Source organism: Nannobrachium achirus (genome assembly GCF_963921795.1).
Source record: "Nannobrachium achirus genome assembly, chromosome: 16".
NCBI lineage: Eukaryota > Metazoa > Chordata > Actinopteri > Myctophiformes > Myctophidae > Nannobrachium > Nannobrachium achirus.
Genome location: NC_137823.1, coordinates 23,529,658 through 23,545,696, shown reverse-complemented (window position 1 = coordinate 23,545,696; position 16,039 = coordinate 23,529,658). Strand labels below are relative to the sequence as shown.

At 43.9% G+C, this 16,039-nt stretch overlaps 1 protein-coding gene across 1 annotated transcript; it reads right to left on the bottom strand.

Annotated features, from left to right (window-relative positions):
* Window positions 1–2,292: 2,292 nt before the first annotated feature.
* Window positions 2,293–6,775, bottom strand: hey2 (hes-related family bHLH transcription factor with YRPW motif 2; the record flags this gene model as incomplete). The annotated part of the gene is made up of 6 exons (XM_080744808.1): window positions 2,293–2,518; window positions 2,696–3,125; window positions 4,562–4,643; window positions 5,406–5,489; window positions 6,253–6,331; window positions 6,690–6,775. 6 exons carry the CDS (start codon window positions 6,773–6,775, stop codon window positions 2,293–2,295), a joined length of 987 nt encoding a protein of 328 aa, XP_080600934.1.
* Window positions 6,776–16,039: the final 9,264 nt, after the last annotated feature.

Below are 16,039 nucleotides of genomic sequence, written 5' to 3'. Positions count from 1 at the left end.
TTTTGAAGTTCAAATCGCAGTGCATCTGCAGTGCAAACCGCACTGCCTGTTTTGGGCACGTCAATATAGCTGGGGGAAAAGAAAGGTAATGTATTGTAGATCTAACCAATTGTGAATGTTTTGGAATAGCTGTACGAAATTTCAAAAGTATAATCGGTCGTACAAAACAAGATGTTAGAATATGGGTGTGGGGGCATAGAGCTTGAACGTGCACTACACCACAGCACACTCCCACATGCACACTGCACAGATATTCAAATAATATAATGAATGGGTGGCAAATCCTGTAGTCATAGGTTTTTGGGTGTTTTTCTGTTGCAGAAATCAAAAAATCCCAACGCATACAGCCAGGTCCATTACAACACATTACACAGCAGAACTTTAATTCCTACGATTCCTTTCGTTGCTTTTCTGCATGCTCTGCTTCCTCTCAAATAAATGTGTCTATGTTTTAGAATGATACAATTATAACTATCCGGCAATGACACCGCTGTACTGTAATTCTCTGAGAGGCCTTGGCACTCTAACTTTCCACATACATTCATATGCGTATCACGATCCTGAGGTGCTTTGGGGAAACTGGACAAGAACAAGCAATCATACTGTACATTACTAGTTTCACACGTATGTAACATTTAAAGGAAATGGGCAACTTTACTTTACATTGAACACGTCAGACCTGTGGTTCTTGGCGTCAGAGTTAGTTTACACTGTCCATGAAATGAGGACCCAAAATAATAAAGTACAAACCACAACATTTTATTCCACACAAGTTTGTGTTTTTCTACGATCCTGTAATCCTTTGAAAGCAACTGAACTGCCATTTAAACTGCTATTCTGACGGAATTAGGTGAATTTATACTGAAACCAACATCAAACTTCTTTTTATTTATAGTCTTAATTCTTCTGAATCTGAACACATTAAAACATGTACAGCCATCCTTTGTTAGCAGATGGTTTATAGAGAAATGATTGAAGAAATGATTGAATCTGAATGGTTATCCAGTTAATACCTTTGGTTCATAAACGCGTGTCACCGCGTTACTGTAAGTAACCTGAAGGGTGAGAGGAAAAACTCCAATGCTTAACTGTAAAGCTGTGTTTATTTGCAAAATTGTTAGTACTCAATCATCAGTGTTCTTCAAAATAGTCAATAACTTAAAGGTTATTTCAAAAGGAGTTTTACTTTCATGCCAGTAATCATTTTGAGAATGTAGGTATCAAGTTCTTTTTGTGTGTGTTTTTGTTGAATGGTTATTTTCTTCCCCTCCAAATATGGTGGATATCCTGTTTTGGAAAGATGCACCTTGAGTTCACTTGGTACACTATTGTCAGGTATAAAAAATTAGCAACAAGAAAGCATGTGAAAATAAATGAGCATTATTATTCCATTCCCTGGCCAGTATCGACTAAAGCTCAGCAACACCAGTCAATAATGATAATATAAAAAAAAACAATCAGCAGGCAGAAAACCGTTGGTTAAAAAAAAATACAGTCATTTGACACACACTCTCACCTCAAAGGTTAAAAGGCAAACATGTCCAAGCATTAACCAGTCAAACAGTCAACTAGTTGGTTAAGGCCAGCCGTTAAATCCAGTCAAAACACAGTGATGGGCTCCCACTTCAAACGTTAACTCGCAAATAAATGTATTCCGCAAAGCCAGTCAGTTAACCACTTAAACCCTATATACTTAGTTGACCCGAGTCCCCCAGGGCTCGGTGCTAGGTCCACTAGTAATTCCCTCGACATCAAATCTCTTCGCCATATATATATATACGATCTACAAGCTCAGTACATGTCACAGCGAGACATGTCGTGATCTTGTAGAGCTGCTACTTTCACCGAACGCTCGCCCCCCTGCCAGAATAGATCTTTTTCCAGAGTGCTGCCGTGTAGCTGCTGTGTCAGCGCACAGCCACACACACACACACATAGATGCCGCTTGACACCACAGTTATGGTTGCCGCTCTGAGAAATCGGTCTATAGGGAGGCTAGCATTTAAATGGTTAAAACCAGTCAGTGAAACCGCAAGGCGGGCCAGTCGGAAGAGTCTGATTAATCAGCCAGTTAAAAAAAAGCATGTGGTAGTGGTTCTCAATGTGCGGTCCAGGGCCCCTCAGGGTTCCTTGAGGGGGTTCCAAATGGACCCTTACAGGTCTAGAACTCTGAGAGCGTGCGAACGGATACGCCCTTACGGATCCATTTGGTCCTGCTTTGTGCGCTCTTGGAATTATGAGGGGTCCTTGAGATTAAAAACAAAAGTCTGAGAACCACCGGCTTCTGGTCGGTCAAAAGGCTCCGACTTCGGTCCCCCACGGTCTGTACGGCTTGCTGTTGCTGCTCTGAGGAGCGAGGGAGGAAGAGGAGGAGATGGGAGGACTGGCGGCGGCGGAGGAAGAGGGAGCGAGAGACGGGTGGTGGTGGAGGAGGGGAGGGAACCCCCCGGAGAAGGCCAGGGGGAAGGACGCCGAGAGGGAGAGGAGCGACGCCGAGAGGGGGGCCGCGGCGGGGGCTCTGAGAGAGCCCGGCGAGGGCACGGGGGGCGAGGAGGAGGAGGAGGGGGTGTTGGTGGTGTTGGAGGAAGAGGAAGAAGAGGAGTCTGCGTGGGCGGAAAACGAGGCAGAGAGATGCGTTCCTCTTCCCGTGGCAGCGGTGTTGTCGTTGGTGCGCTGCGACGATACCTCCGCCAACCTTGCCCCTCCTCCTCCCCCGCCCTCGTGCGAGACGAGAGGCCCGCTCAGTCCGAACGCCGGCAGGGGGTGAAAGGTGGCCGCCGCTGCGGCCGCCGCGGCGACTGCCGCCGCCCAGTGCTGGTGGGAGGGGTGGTGGAAGGAGTGAACCGCCGCGGCCGGCTGCTGCTGCTGGTGGTGGTGAAGGTGGTGGTGGTGCCCGTGGAACGGGTGGCCTTGGTGGGCGGCGGCGGCGGCGGAAGACGCCGCCAGGGCTGCGGCCGTGTCGCGCTGGGAGGCACAGGAGGCCAGGTGGGAGAGGAGGTGGGCGGGCAGGGGGTCGCTGGGGTCCAGGCCCTCCACGGTGCTCAGGTAGCGGGACACCTCGCCCAGGCACTCCCTGAAGCCCAGGGACAGGAAGTCCAGTGCCAGGGCGTGAGCGTCGAAATAACCTGCGAGAATAGGAAGAGAGAGACGCAAAGGAAAAAAACGTTACGGAAGTCTCCGTGTCAGTACCGCCCCTGAACAGCACGTTCATGGACGTGCAGAGAATGTTGGAGAGGCAGGGGCTGACATTTCTAAAAGGGCCTTTTGGTGAAAATATCGAAAATAGCAGACCTCCAAGCTCACAACTTTCCAGACTCTTCCAACAGTTTTGGTGGCACGCACTTGGTCCATATGTCAAATCAACCGGCTTCATCGGGACACGCCTGGGTGTATTTTGCTAAGCGATACGTTATATAATTTAACTCATATTAATTTATTAGTGAATACATTTTCTCCACTGACTTTAATTAAAATTTTAACTTTTCCCAAATATGGAGATGACTGACATCATAGACCACATGAGACCATATATGTCCATATGGGCATTCCCCCCCAAAACGTTAATATTAAGTCCATATATGTATATGGATATATATATATTAAATTAAAGGATGAAATAAATAAAATGTCCATATACAGTAGATGCAGCACTTACTGGTAAACAAATATATCCCCCAAAATAATGGAAATTCACTTCCCAAAACTCAAATATGATTTGAACCACAGGGCAACCACACTTGCAATTTCACAAATTGCACATTTTCTAGTTTGTTTTTGAACTCGGGATTTTGCAGTGTACATGCCTATCTCTCACTCACACACACACACACTGTAGGCAAGGTCCTTCCTTTGATGCCATTCAAAGCCACTTGTTTGAGCCCACCTCCCCTCTGCCCCCTCTAGCTTGCCCCGGCTCTATCACCCACAGCGAGCCAGCTATCAGCGGACTTGTTTGTATGTTTGTTCGTTCTCCCCTGTGCAACACTTATTACACGCCTCCGGTGGTTAACCCAAACAAACAGTGCTGAGGCCTGGCCTTTGAATGCAGACCCTCTAACTCTCTCTTGCTCTCTCCTCCCTCTCCCTCCTCCCTGCTGCCTCTATGAAAGCAAACACAGCGGCTCAGGGTCAAGTGGTGCTTTTATCCTGGCAGTGTTTTCCCATGGACCCAGCAGCCCCACCCACTGTTAGAGGCTACAACTACTGCTGCTGCTGGATCTCCCTCTCCCTGAAGCTACTGCAGACACTGCACGTCTAGCTTCAGACGGCGCTACTCTGCTACATCCAACTTTTGACCTCCCTCACTGGCACACCTGATCCGGGTCATAGCAACGATGTAACATCCGAGATTTGAACCCGGAGTTCTAGCGTTAATGCCAAACATGTACCGCTTAGGTCAAGGGGCTTCACGCTGAGCTACTTTGCTACAGATGTGCCATAGAACAAAAAAGCAACGACAGTATATACTGTATATCTGGTGACATTGCTTTCATGTTGGTTACTGGAAATACATTAAGCATCACAGGTGTGTGAGTGACATGGGAATCCATTGTGAGGTTACCTTTGCCTCCTGTTGCCTGCAACATCTTCAGATGATCCACGGTCATCTGGAGAATCTCCGCTTTCTCCAGTTTAGCTGAACCCTGGTGACGGAGAAGGTCAATGTTAATATGCTAGACCATGCAGGGCAGTCCGTGAAACAAAGGATTCTTTTCATAATGATTATTTTCTTTACTAGCTCAAACAGAACAGAACAGGATGGAGCAGAAGGCGTCATTTCAGTTGCAAAAAAGTGACCACTTGAGTCCTTTATTTTTTTTAACAGCGAAAATAGCAGATCGACAAGCTTGTAGATCTGCTACTTTTTGAAATAAAATAGGCCTACTGTGAGTTTGTTTTGAATGTTCACCTATAGTTACATGCCCAAAAAAAGACGACAGGTTGAAAGTGGCTAATGAATGTATGGTTGCAAGCAGTGGTGTGTTCTAGGATTTTCTTTAGGGCATACGCTCTGTGGCTATTCCTATGGCCATGGCATACGCCAGTGCATAATGCCTATCAGATACGCTACTTTGAAAGGTTCAGGAGGGCATACACGTTTTCTTTTTTCGTCACAGCATCACAGCACTGATTGCAAGACAAGAAAACACATGTCCATATAACGTGTGTCACATGTCACACGTAGATGGATGGGCCTGCATTGAGATAAACTCTAAAACCAGACAAAAAGAAGTTAGAGGTGTAGAAAATGTACATAAAAGAACTGGGGTTAAATGCCAACACTAGGGGGTGGCAATTGCCATCCTGTGGGACCCCAAATGATGCCCCAGGGCAGAACAGGACAAAATAGCTAAGAACGGGAAAGAAAATGACGCAGAACAGAGTGGAAAGGAAAACATTGTCACCTGTTTCTCAAACGCAGTAGGCACGAGTCTCCTTAGCTCAGAAAGGCTGTTGTTGATCCGGTCTCTGCGTCTCTTCTCGATTATCTGACAGATAAGTGTGTAAGAGGGCACTTAATCCCGGCAAAACCAACAGGGGAAAAATGACTTCAAATGGAATCCGCTATCCTACAAGATAATGTATGCCCATAGCATTTAATCATATCATATAAATGTTTTAGGCTACTTGGGATATCTTAAAGGTGGTGAAATTGATATTTTGTTCAAATACGTCTGTCTTCCAATAGCAATCATAGAGTTGTTCAGTATCTTCCGCCTCTTCAGCTTGATAGCAATTTTATTTATAAAATTGGGAGCGATAGGAAAATAAAATGAGCTCACCCATTTTGAACTGGAACACTATATAACATTGAAGCTCATAAATCTGATTTGACCAGAGAGCTGGAGAGGTTATAGGAGATTCCTGTTACTGAACCAACACGATGATTACTAGAATAGGCCTATAGACCAGAGATTTCACTTACTAAGTTTTTGTAATTTTTACACCACCTTTAACTTTGTGTTTTCTTTTTTATTTGTTATATTTCAATAAGGTTTGTATAGTTACATCTTGCACATTCCAGTCATTTATGTCCCATCTTATTATATGATTATATTGATTGATTGATTGATTGATTGAAGACTTTATTAGAAGTTTGCATAGGAAAAGGTACAGTTTCATGACGGTACAGTTCACTGGTACAAGGTCTACTAAAAGGAGATCCATGAAAAGACTAAGCTTATTTCCACTGGAAACCACTGAAGTATCTCATATCACTGTATTTCTAATAGAGATAGCAAAAATATTTACCCCTCTTCGTTTTTTCCTCGCCATAACTTGTGTGGTGGTGGTAGGAGATCCACACCTTATAAACGACCGTTTTATGTGCCTGGGAGTGGGATAGACAGACCAGACTTTTTATTACATTTATTTTTATATGAAAAGTTTATATAGGATATGCATAGGCTACACAATTGGCAACATATGAGCACACTGCACACAGATAGCCTATAAATCGCAGCATAATGTACACTGTAGGCTACACAAAATAACAGTTCGAGTTCTTGTGTGCAGTGAAACACTTGTCAACTGAAATGCATTGAGAGGAAAAACTAAAAAAACTTCGCAGTAAGGGCGAGTGCCAAACTTCGTGCATTGAGTTGACTTTTTTAATGTCATGTCATTAACCGTAAACGTTTCCTACACAGTGTAATCTCCAGTGTTCTGAAACGTCAAGTCTTACTAACCCGGGGTAAATGCTTTCGCTCCCCACATCGATCGTCTCCTCCATGTCGCTCTCCGCGGAGCTGCTCTCCTCACACGGCCGCTTCATGGTGCGTCTCAGGCGGGGCGGCGGTGCGCTGCCTCTCGCTCCGTGGACCTTTTTCGATTCTCTCCGGCGGGGCTCAGTCAGTCCCCCAAAAAACAAACTAACCAAAAGCACTGGAGCGACTTTCCCGTATGTCTCCGTGAGCCAGTGGACTGTGGATTAGAGACCTTTGGTCTTTATCTGTCTAAACTTTCTCGGAACCAGAAAAAAGAAAGAAAAAGTCCTCCAAAGAAGTAGCTTGTTCGTCCACCTGTTGTGGCCTCTGCTAGGTGTCTGCCCTGCGGGGAGCATGTGGAGGATGAAGCGCTGCATCCAACAGGCTGCTGCTGCTGAGGGGAATCCTCCAGCTGGAGATGCTGACCATCATGGAGCTGAACTGAAGACAGCCCTCCTCCTCCTCCTCCACACTCTACAGTGGCCCTCATCATCATCATCATGCTCAAGTGTTTGGGGCAGTGAGACAGGGAGAGGGAGGGACACACTGACAGGACAGGAAGGGGGGACGTCGCCATTCATCCCCTGGCCTCCAGGGTGTGTCGACTTTTATCGTTTTTTGTTTGTTTGTTTAATTAGACCAATTGCAGTCTGAGATATGGTAGGTAACAATTAACAACAGTTGGTGATTTTACATATAAGAGACTTGCATTTTGTAGCCTGTTTATTGTTTTTATTGCGTTTTGTGGTGCGTTTTGTGGATTGTCTCTATAGGCTAGCCTATGATATTGGCCTGTATGTGTAGTCCTTTTTCTTACAGTTTTTTAATCTATATAGCTGTGCCTATGATATGCCTACCTGATGTGCTTATGTTATGACATAATGTATAGGCCTATTATAGGCCTACAGTATATGGAAAGTCCTGACATTTTTCTTAAAGTCCCCTAAAAAGTTAGGCCTATCTGTCATAGCTTTACTTCAAAGCTGCAGCTTTGAATGGGGTTTAGGGCCCAGGCTCTTGTCCGATGGCATGCAAAGAGAACAAAGGTAGTTTGTAATTGTTTGGTGTTTTTGCTACGTAGCCCCTATTAAGTGTTTGTTAAGAATTAATATGACTCATATTAGCCAGTCCAGTCTAGTCCGGGACAGTTCGGGACAGGTAGATTGTTTGTCTGCAGTCTGTCTGAGCTCACTGCATGGGCCCCTCCCTCCCTGTGCTGCTTTCCCACGGACCCTAGAGCACAACACACACACACACACACACACACACACACACACACACACACACACACACACAGAGAGAGAGAGAGAGAGAGGCAGTGGCCTTTTAGATTTCTTCTCGTCTCGGTGGAGTAGGGCTGCTCCCACCCTGTTCCCTTGATAATACGGTCTGTCTGGCCGTCGTGTCGTGTGTGTGTGTGTGTGTGTGTGTGTGTGTGTGTGTGTGTGTGTGTGTGTGTGTGTGTGTGTGTGGGCTACTTGTATTACCAACTTGTTGTGAGGGCCATTAATGGGGAGGAATAAGACATGGGACATTTTTTTTTGGCTAGCCTAGGCTACTTACTGTAGCCTACTTAGTGGCACTCATTGAAAATTAACACTAATGCAGAGATGTTTTTCAACTATGTTCAATTACATCATACAATGTCGATGTCCTCACAAGTAGGCTATATTAGTCCAGCCAGCCTAGGCCGCCAACAGACCTGTGCGCGAGCGTGTGCGTGCGCGGCATTAAAACGTCGGCTGTTTGAACACAGCCGCCGCCCGGCCGCCGGCCGCGTGAAGCGCCGTGAGAAACTGTTTATGTGAGGAGCGCGGAGCGGGACCGTGACACGAGACAGACTACAGACGGGACGAGCACGAGCACCGCTCTGCTGCTCGCTGAAGGCGGGGTGTGCGGGCGAGTGCATGGGAATGAGGCCACGTTTTAAGCGTTATTATATAAGCTAATTGCCCATACACCAACACGGAGCTTTGTCATCAGCGCGTCATAGCTGGGGGCGGAGTCAAGCGTGGGGGAAATATTTAACAACCCCCATTAGTAGAATGGGGTTTTCCGTGTTTTCAAATCCGATTTTTTAATAGTATAGCGATGTTTTAATTAATTGCAATGTCTTACATTGATTCCTTGGTTGCCAATGGACAAAAAATGATGCATTTAAAATTAAACAGCTTTGGGATTAAATATTGTCTGATATTATTAAGGACAGGTCGCATCATCAAAGACCATGGGTTATCTAGACTATCCGTCTGGTATTAGACACTGTTAAATTTTTTTTATGATAAATTAAACTTATCGTATCAAAAAACGAAAAGCATTAATTAATCAATGATGGTTATAGAGCACATTAAATGAATTCCAGTTGTCTACAGCCATTAACAGCTTGTTATCATGCAAGGATTTACACACTGACACAACGCAACACAACACAATCCTATCCTAAATAGTTTCAAACCTGCAGAAAATACTTTTAAACTGGCGTCGATCCTGCCATATATTCAAAGATCAGGTCTCTATCCTACTTGAACTCACTACGATGTGTTCTCTAAACAACATTGACGACTTAACGACTGTTCTTTTTTGATATTAGAGTAAGTTTAATTGATCATATATTGTAATTGTGTCTGATTAAAGACATAATGTAAACAGGTTTTGTAGCATAGAGGGAAGAGGGGGACCACGGGTGCTTATATTGTGCAACTCTGACACATGCACGGGGGATAATCTGAGTCTGATTATAAACCACTTAATTACATTGATTCCTTACTGCAAATGCCTGGACAAAAAACTATCTGCAATAGCATCGGGATTAATTGTTGTCCTTATAGGACTGGTCGGATCAATGCCATGGTTATCTGACTGATTTAATCACCTGGTAAGAGACACACTTTCACATTTTCATGAACATGATCAATTACACTAATCACAATATCAAACAAGAATTGACACATTGTCAATACATAAGCTGGTCACATTTGGGTTAAAAAGGCGGGGACGTTTAATGTTACCATAATGCTTTGAATGAGCGTGACAAAGTGAACATATAACTGACTGACTATATTGTGGGATGAAATCTGCAGTAGACGGCTGTGAATTGCTGTAAGTGGCATCTCTTTGATATTGAAGTAGGACTGTCATCTAAGGGGTAGCCTACTGTCATTTTAAAAAGTAATCTTACAATACTAGTTAATATGTTTATGATGTCATTGTGAGAATGTGCTATAGTGTTGTAGTCGAGTCCACCTAAAGTGTCCAAGTCAAGTCCAAGTCCTAGGGGGTTCGAGTCCGTTTTGTCTTATGGATACAAAAATAATATGAATTTAAAAAGAATTATATATTATAGGTCTACTACTGTAATCTATAACATTTTTAAACATTGCTGTTATAGCTGTGTCATTGTAATAAAGCTGCATGATTATGGCAAAACTTATATTATCAAACAAAATCTTATTTTAATATTTTTTAATAAAAGCTAAAATAAATAAATAAGGTTTCCCTATTCAAACACATAGCAGTACGTGCATGTCTGCATTTCATTGTTTAAGGTGAGAAATGTACCTTATGTCATTAGTCTGATGCCTTCGAGTATATGCAAAGCAAAAAAATACCCCATGTTACTGCTTCAAGTTGTTTTGATTCGTTTTAACCTCTCTACAGAGACTTACAATGTTACACTTCTCTCTATTGATCAGTGCACTTTAAAACGTTCGGACGAGGCTTAACGAGTTGTAATAGGCTACACCTGGAAAGACAAAAAGAGAAAAGACGTCAATTCTTAATCCAGCGGTACGGGTGGATTAATGATCACAAAGGCTGTGTTTGGAATTGGAAGCTGTGTAGGCCTACTGTTTAAATAAGGACTTATTTATTTGGGAACATGTCGAGGATGTCCTGCAGGCTGCAGGTAAGAGGAAAGCAGAGAGAGTTGTCTGTTGGCGAAAAAAGAACTTTTGGGAACTTGCTTGCTGCTGCTGCTGAGCGTGTGTGCCTGTGTGTGTGTGCGTGCGTGCGTGCGACTGTGTGTGCCTATCAGATGCGCATCAGATAATTCAGATATGCTCCGGCGCAACATTAATAGGCTATATACCATTAAAACCAAAGTAATGAGCCTGTTTTGAAAATGTAGCAGAGTAAAAGTACAGATACTTGTGTTAAAATGTAACGGATAAAAGTAAAAAGTACTCAGACAAATAACTACTCAGTAAAGTACAAAGTACTGAAAAAAGTACTTTGTTACAGTAACAAAGTATTTGTACTTCGTTACTTCCCATCTACATCTACAGTGCAGTATTGATACTTTTACGATACTTTTACTTAAGTAAAACATTTGAGTACTTTTTCCAACAGCTAATTTTCCCCATAGCCTGGACTGGAGGAGCGGTAACTGCTATTGGCCCAGTTCTTTCCCCCCATTGTCTAGAAGGGCACTCCTGGGGTACTGTATATGCCAGGGAGAAGATAACCGTCCAACCTATGTGCGAGCTTGTTGATTTTTGGCACGGCATAGATTGGCAAAAATAGATTTGGTGTAGTAGACTGAATATGTGGTCAACGTATAAAGAGTAAAATTGGGTCCCGTTTTATTCCAGAGGTTTTGATGAGGCAGGAGTAGTAGAGGTGGCGAGGTACAGTAGCTCCGTGCTGCACAGCGGTGCGTTCAATCAATCAATCAGTCATCCATAATAGGCTTGTTATCTTAATAATAAGTGAACTTTACGACGGCGAGTGAACGATTGCGTTCCAGAAGTCCTTCTGATGGATTTTTCTTGGCTGTCGAGTGTTTTATCGTCCAAAAAAAACGCTCTGAACGTGATTAAAACGATAGTGTACTGTTTACGCTGTATTAACTCAATGGGGAAAGGCGGTTTGTTTTCCCCCACGCTCAAAGCGGATGTGACGTTTATGGGCGTTCCTTTCTAGCTCCGTGTTGGTGTATAGCCTAGGCTGCACTGCACATTGCACACACGCACGCACGCAAGCACCACACGCACGCACGCACGCACACACACACACACACACACACACACACACACACACACACACACACTGCACAACTCAACTGCATTTAACTCCCAGGTGGGTTTTCAGTTTTATGCAGCGGTTATCAATTTCAACCCTTTTTATACCACGGTCCACTATTTATTTGGCATTATTTGAGCCACAGACTACCATTTGATGACATTTAGCCTCTCAGTCCCAAAAATATTTTGTTGATGTTGGATATGATTTTGTCCACATTACAATTCCATGCATTAATGTGGTTTTCATTGATTGATTGAATACTTTATTAGATGTTTAAATAGGAATAGGTAGGCCTACAGGATAGAGTTCACTGATACAAGGTCAACTAAGGATAAGACCGAGAGACCACAAGAAAGCATATGGGCTGGCTTGTTTGCAATGCATTGGGGTCCCTTTGTAGGCCTACTCAGTTGAATAGGAAAGATAACAGGTAAAAATAGCAATTCTTCATTCCCTATATCTGATAGATTTCTTGTAAATTAAGTAGCCTAATACAGATGTTTAGTTTAACAATAATTTAACTCTTGAGAGTTAAATTATAAGGGTCCAAATTTGTTTACCAATTCGCCTCATTTTTAGCTGCGTGGGACCACCTGGAACCCCCTCAAGGACCAGTGTCTGGTGGTCCCTGGACCACTAGCCTAGTTGACAACCACTAGCTGATTTAGAGGGTTGCTCCTCAATGGTTGCACCTTTTATGGTTCATCATTTGAATCCATCTTTGGAGTTGAATTCACTCTGGGGATTTTAGATGAAGTTTCGTCTTCAGCACTTTGAAAGGTTACCAATTCCACTACCCTCATCTACAATGTATTCCCCATCTATTGCACTTTATTTATTTACATTTACATAGTGTTATGTATTATTATTAATAATAATATCTCGTATCTATATTACGCTTTTCCAGGTACTCAAGAGCTTAAATGGGGGAGGGAGAAAACTAAACAGAAAAAAATCAACGCACACTTAACCCCAAACTGCTCCCGATGAGTGGTAGGTTCCTTGCATCACTGCACTCTGCTCTGTATGTGTGTGTGTGTGTGTGTGTGTGTGTGTGTGTGTGTGTGTGTGTGTGTGCATGCGTGTGCGTCTGTGTGTGTGTGTGTGTGTGTGTGTGTGTGTGTGTGTGTGTGTGTGTGTGTGTGTGTGTGTGTGTGTGTGTGTGTGTGTGTGTGTGTGTGTTCTGTCAGACACTGAATAGAGACACCCTGCTGTTGATTTATCCAATTATCCCTCCACTGTGATTGACAGCTCTGAAGTCAACAACAAAGCCACACCAGCCGCAGTTTAGTCAACATACCCTGTATGCCTGTAGGTCACGCACACGTGCACGCACACGTGCACGCACACACACACACACACACACACACACACACACACACACACACACACACACAGAGAGAGAGAGAGAGAGAGTCCTGTGAAAATGCATCCCTTGCAGAGAGGCACACAGCCAGAGAATCAATTCCCACAGCCATGTGCTGCACTGGACGTCTGTGTCGTGTGTGTGCGTGTGTGTGTGTGTGTGTGTGTGTGTGTGCGTGTGTGCGTGTGTGCGTGCGTGCGTGCGTGCGTGCGTGCGTGCGTGCGTACATGTTTGTGTGAAGTAGAAATTAAGCATGAAACAAACAAGCATGCAGAGTAACAGCAAAGGAGAGAAACCGAAAACTACAGAATGACCGTCTGTGTGTGTGTGTGTGTGTGTGTGTGTGTGTGTGTGTGTGTGTGTGTGTGTGTGTGTGTGAGCCATTCCCACAGTTCCCAGCAACGCTGAAACCCAATCGTCGTGTGAGAGGATCCAGACACACGCACACACGCCTGCCTGCCTGCACACACACACACACACACACACACACACACACACACACACACACACACACACACACACACACACACACACACACACACACACGTCTGGTGGCACACAGGGGTTAGGACTAAATGCTCACACTGACCCCCACCCCTCTCTCTCCCTCTCCCTCTCCCTCTCCCTCTCTCTGCATCTTATAGCCTAGATGTTTGTCATTTTGTCTTTTCTCTCTCCTCTGCCTCATTCTCACTCTCTCATTTTCAAACGCTCTCACTGTTGAAGAAAAGCAACACTCTTTTCTTCTGTCCGCATCCTCACACATGCACATACACATGCACGCTCGCCCACACAGTCTCAATCTTTACCATTCCCGCTCCTGCTCTGGTAGTTGAGGAGTTGTAGATAGACTTGTCAGCAGCCACTTGTCGGCAGAGCCCTGCTCCAGTCTAATCACTTCTGTTTCATTCTGTCCTGCTGTTCTGTCCTTCTTCATTCCCCTGGTTCCCTCTTTATGGTTGTATTTAAAAATGATTAACCACATGAACCCTAGCATCCCTATTCACATTCGGGCACCATGGACTTAGTGGTTTAACCATTCAATCTGGGAAAGCATCTGTGTCTTTTTAGATTTTTTTTTGCTATACGTATAGCAACACAGGTTAGGATTTTAGAAGGCATTTTTAGAATTGGCTTCTGGTGTAAATGGGTTAACGGGTTATAGGGAATGGGGACAGCGGCTTCTTCAAACGTGAGCCCATGAGTAAAATGTACCATATTCACAGTTTCACACAATGGCCATTCTGCTCTTACTTCCAACTCTGGGGTGAGTATCAAGCAAGACAATTATCCTGTTTATTACACGGCTACTCAATAAATACATCTATAAATTGACCCAAAAGTAACAACAAAACAAAGTATTTCCTTGCTTACGGTAATAAAAGTATTCCAGTTTTCCATGGTCGGAGTGTTGATCAAATAGAATCAATTTTCGGTTACTGCATCGTCTATTTCTCGCTTCAAATGTTTTCAGAAACATTCTCGAGAGCAATGTTTAGTTGAAAATGACACTGTGTGTTTGTTTACATGGCTGTCATGTACAACATAAAATTCAAGTCTTTGAATAGACATCGGTCTGTTATTGAGCAGAGCGGTCATAGTCCAGAAATAACACTCACTGCTGAATTCAGCGATTGACCGATCAGAATCAAGCATTCAACCAAGCCGTGTATTAAGTAAGAATAAAATGGCCACTGTGTGAACATGGTCAATAGTGCACTGATGAGAACTCCCCTGCTTTTGTCAGGCTATTCAGACTATTTCCTGTATTCGGCAAGAGACAGTCATGGAGGAGACCAACATGTTTATTACCGTATTACGTAATACAAGTACAAGTCCAAACACGGTAAGAAACTAACGTTTATTGCACCCTTCTTATAGGCTTATTCTAAATTAAGCCTATAAACCAGGGGGCCAGTTCTCCAGATTTAACATGAAACAAACCCGGAACTAAGTGTTCCTACGATTGGCCGCTAGTTTTGCTGTTTCCCCCCCAGCTGGTACCAAAAGGATTATGTTCCCCATTAATTTCCCCCCGAATTTTACATTTGATTTTCTTACCTTAATAAACATTGTCACAAATACTTTATGGTTCCTAGTCTCATTTAAGTCTCGTTTTGTGAAAATATGGTCCCATTTATTTTATAATTGATTTTAAACTTAAAGCTATACTGTGTAAGTTGCTCAACTTGTGGTCAGTAGCTCTATAGCAAACCTCGGTCGCGTCCGCGTCTTTCGGCCGTTTTTCGGTTCTCACACCCCCGCGTCTGCCTCCACCTCACCGAGATCTATCTTTTGAGGGGTCCCTGGTTCCTGTGCGTTCAGCCATTCCGGAGATACACTCCTTCACCCATGCCTCCCTGTGCAACCGAGTATACAGACACACGGGAGACTACAAATATGGCCGCCCTAGCGACCCCACTCCAAGATGCGCTGTGATTGGCCGGCAGTGTATAACCCTCGCTGTGATTGGCCGGTAGTATGATGACGTCATTTTGCCGCAAAATTCTCCCCCCCTCACGGCTCATAGAAAACATATAAAGAGAAGGCTTTTGAAGCTGAAAATAACAGAGTGGGGGTTCTAAAACTTTAGCGATTTAACAGTTAGGACCATTTTAAGATCTGTTTTATAAAAAAAGTTACATGGTATAACTTTAACACAGCAGTCGACCTGACCGCTTTTCGGAAGATTTTCAAGTGGGCCCGATGTCAGTGAAACTCGACGATGAGTGGCAGAATATAGAGCAGCTATACAAGTTTTAATAAGTTTTAATAAGAAAATATCACTTACTGCACCTTTAAACCATTGTGTTGACAATATGTAAACATGTGCCGTATGTTGTCTGAAACTTAATTGGTGCAGCTGTGGGTGCTTTTCATACACACCGTCACGAGGCACTGTGCGTGTGTGCGTGTGTGTGTGTGTGTGTGTGTGTGTGTGTGT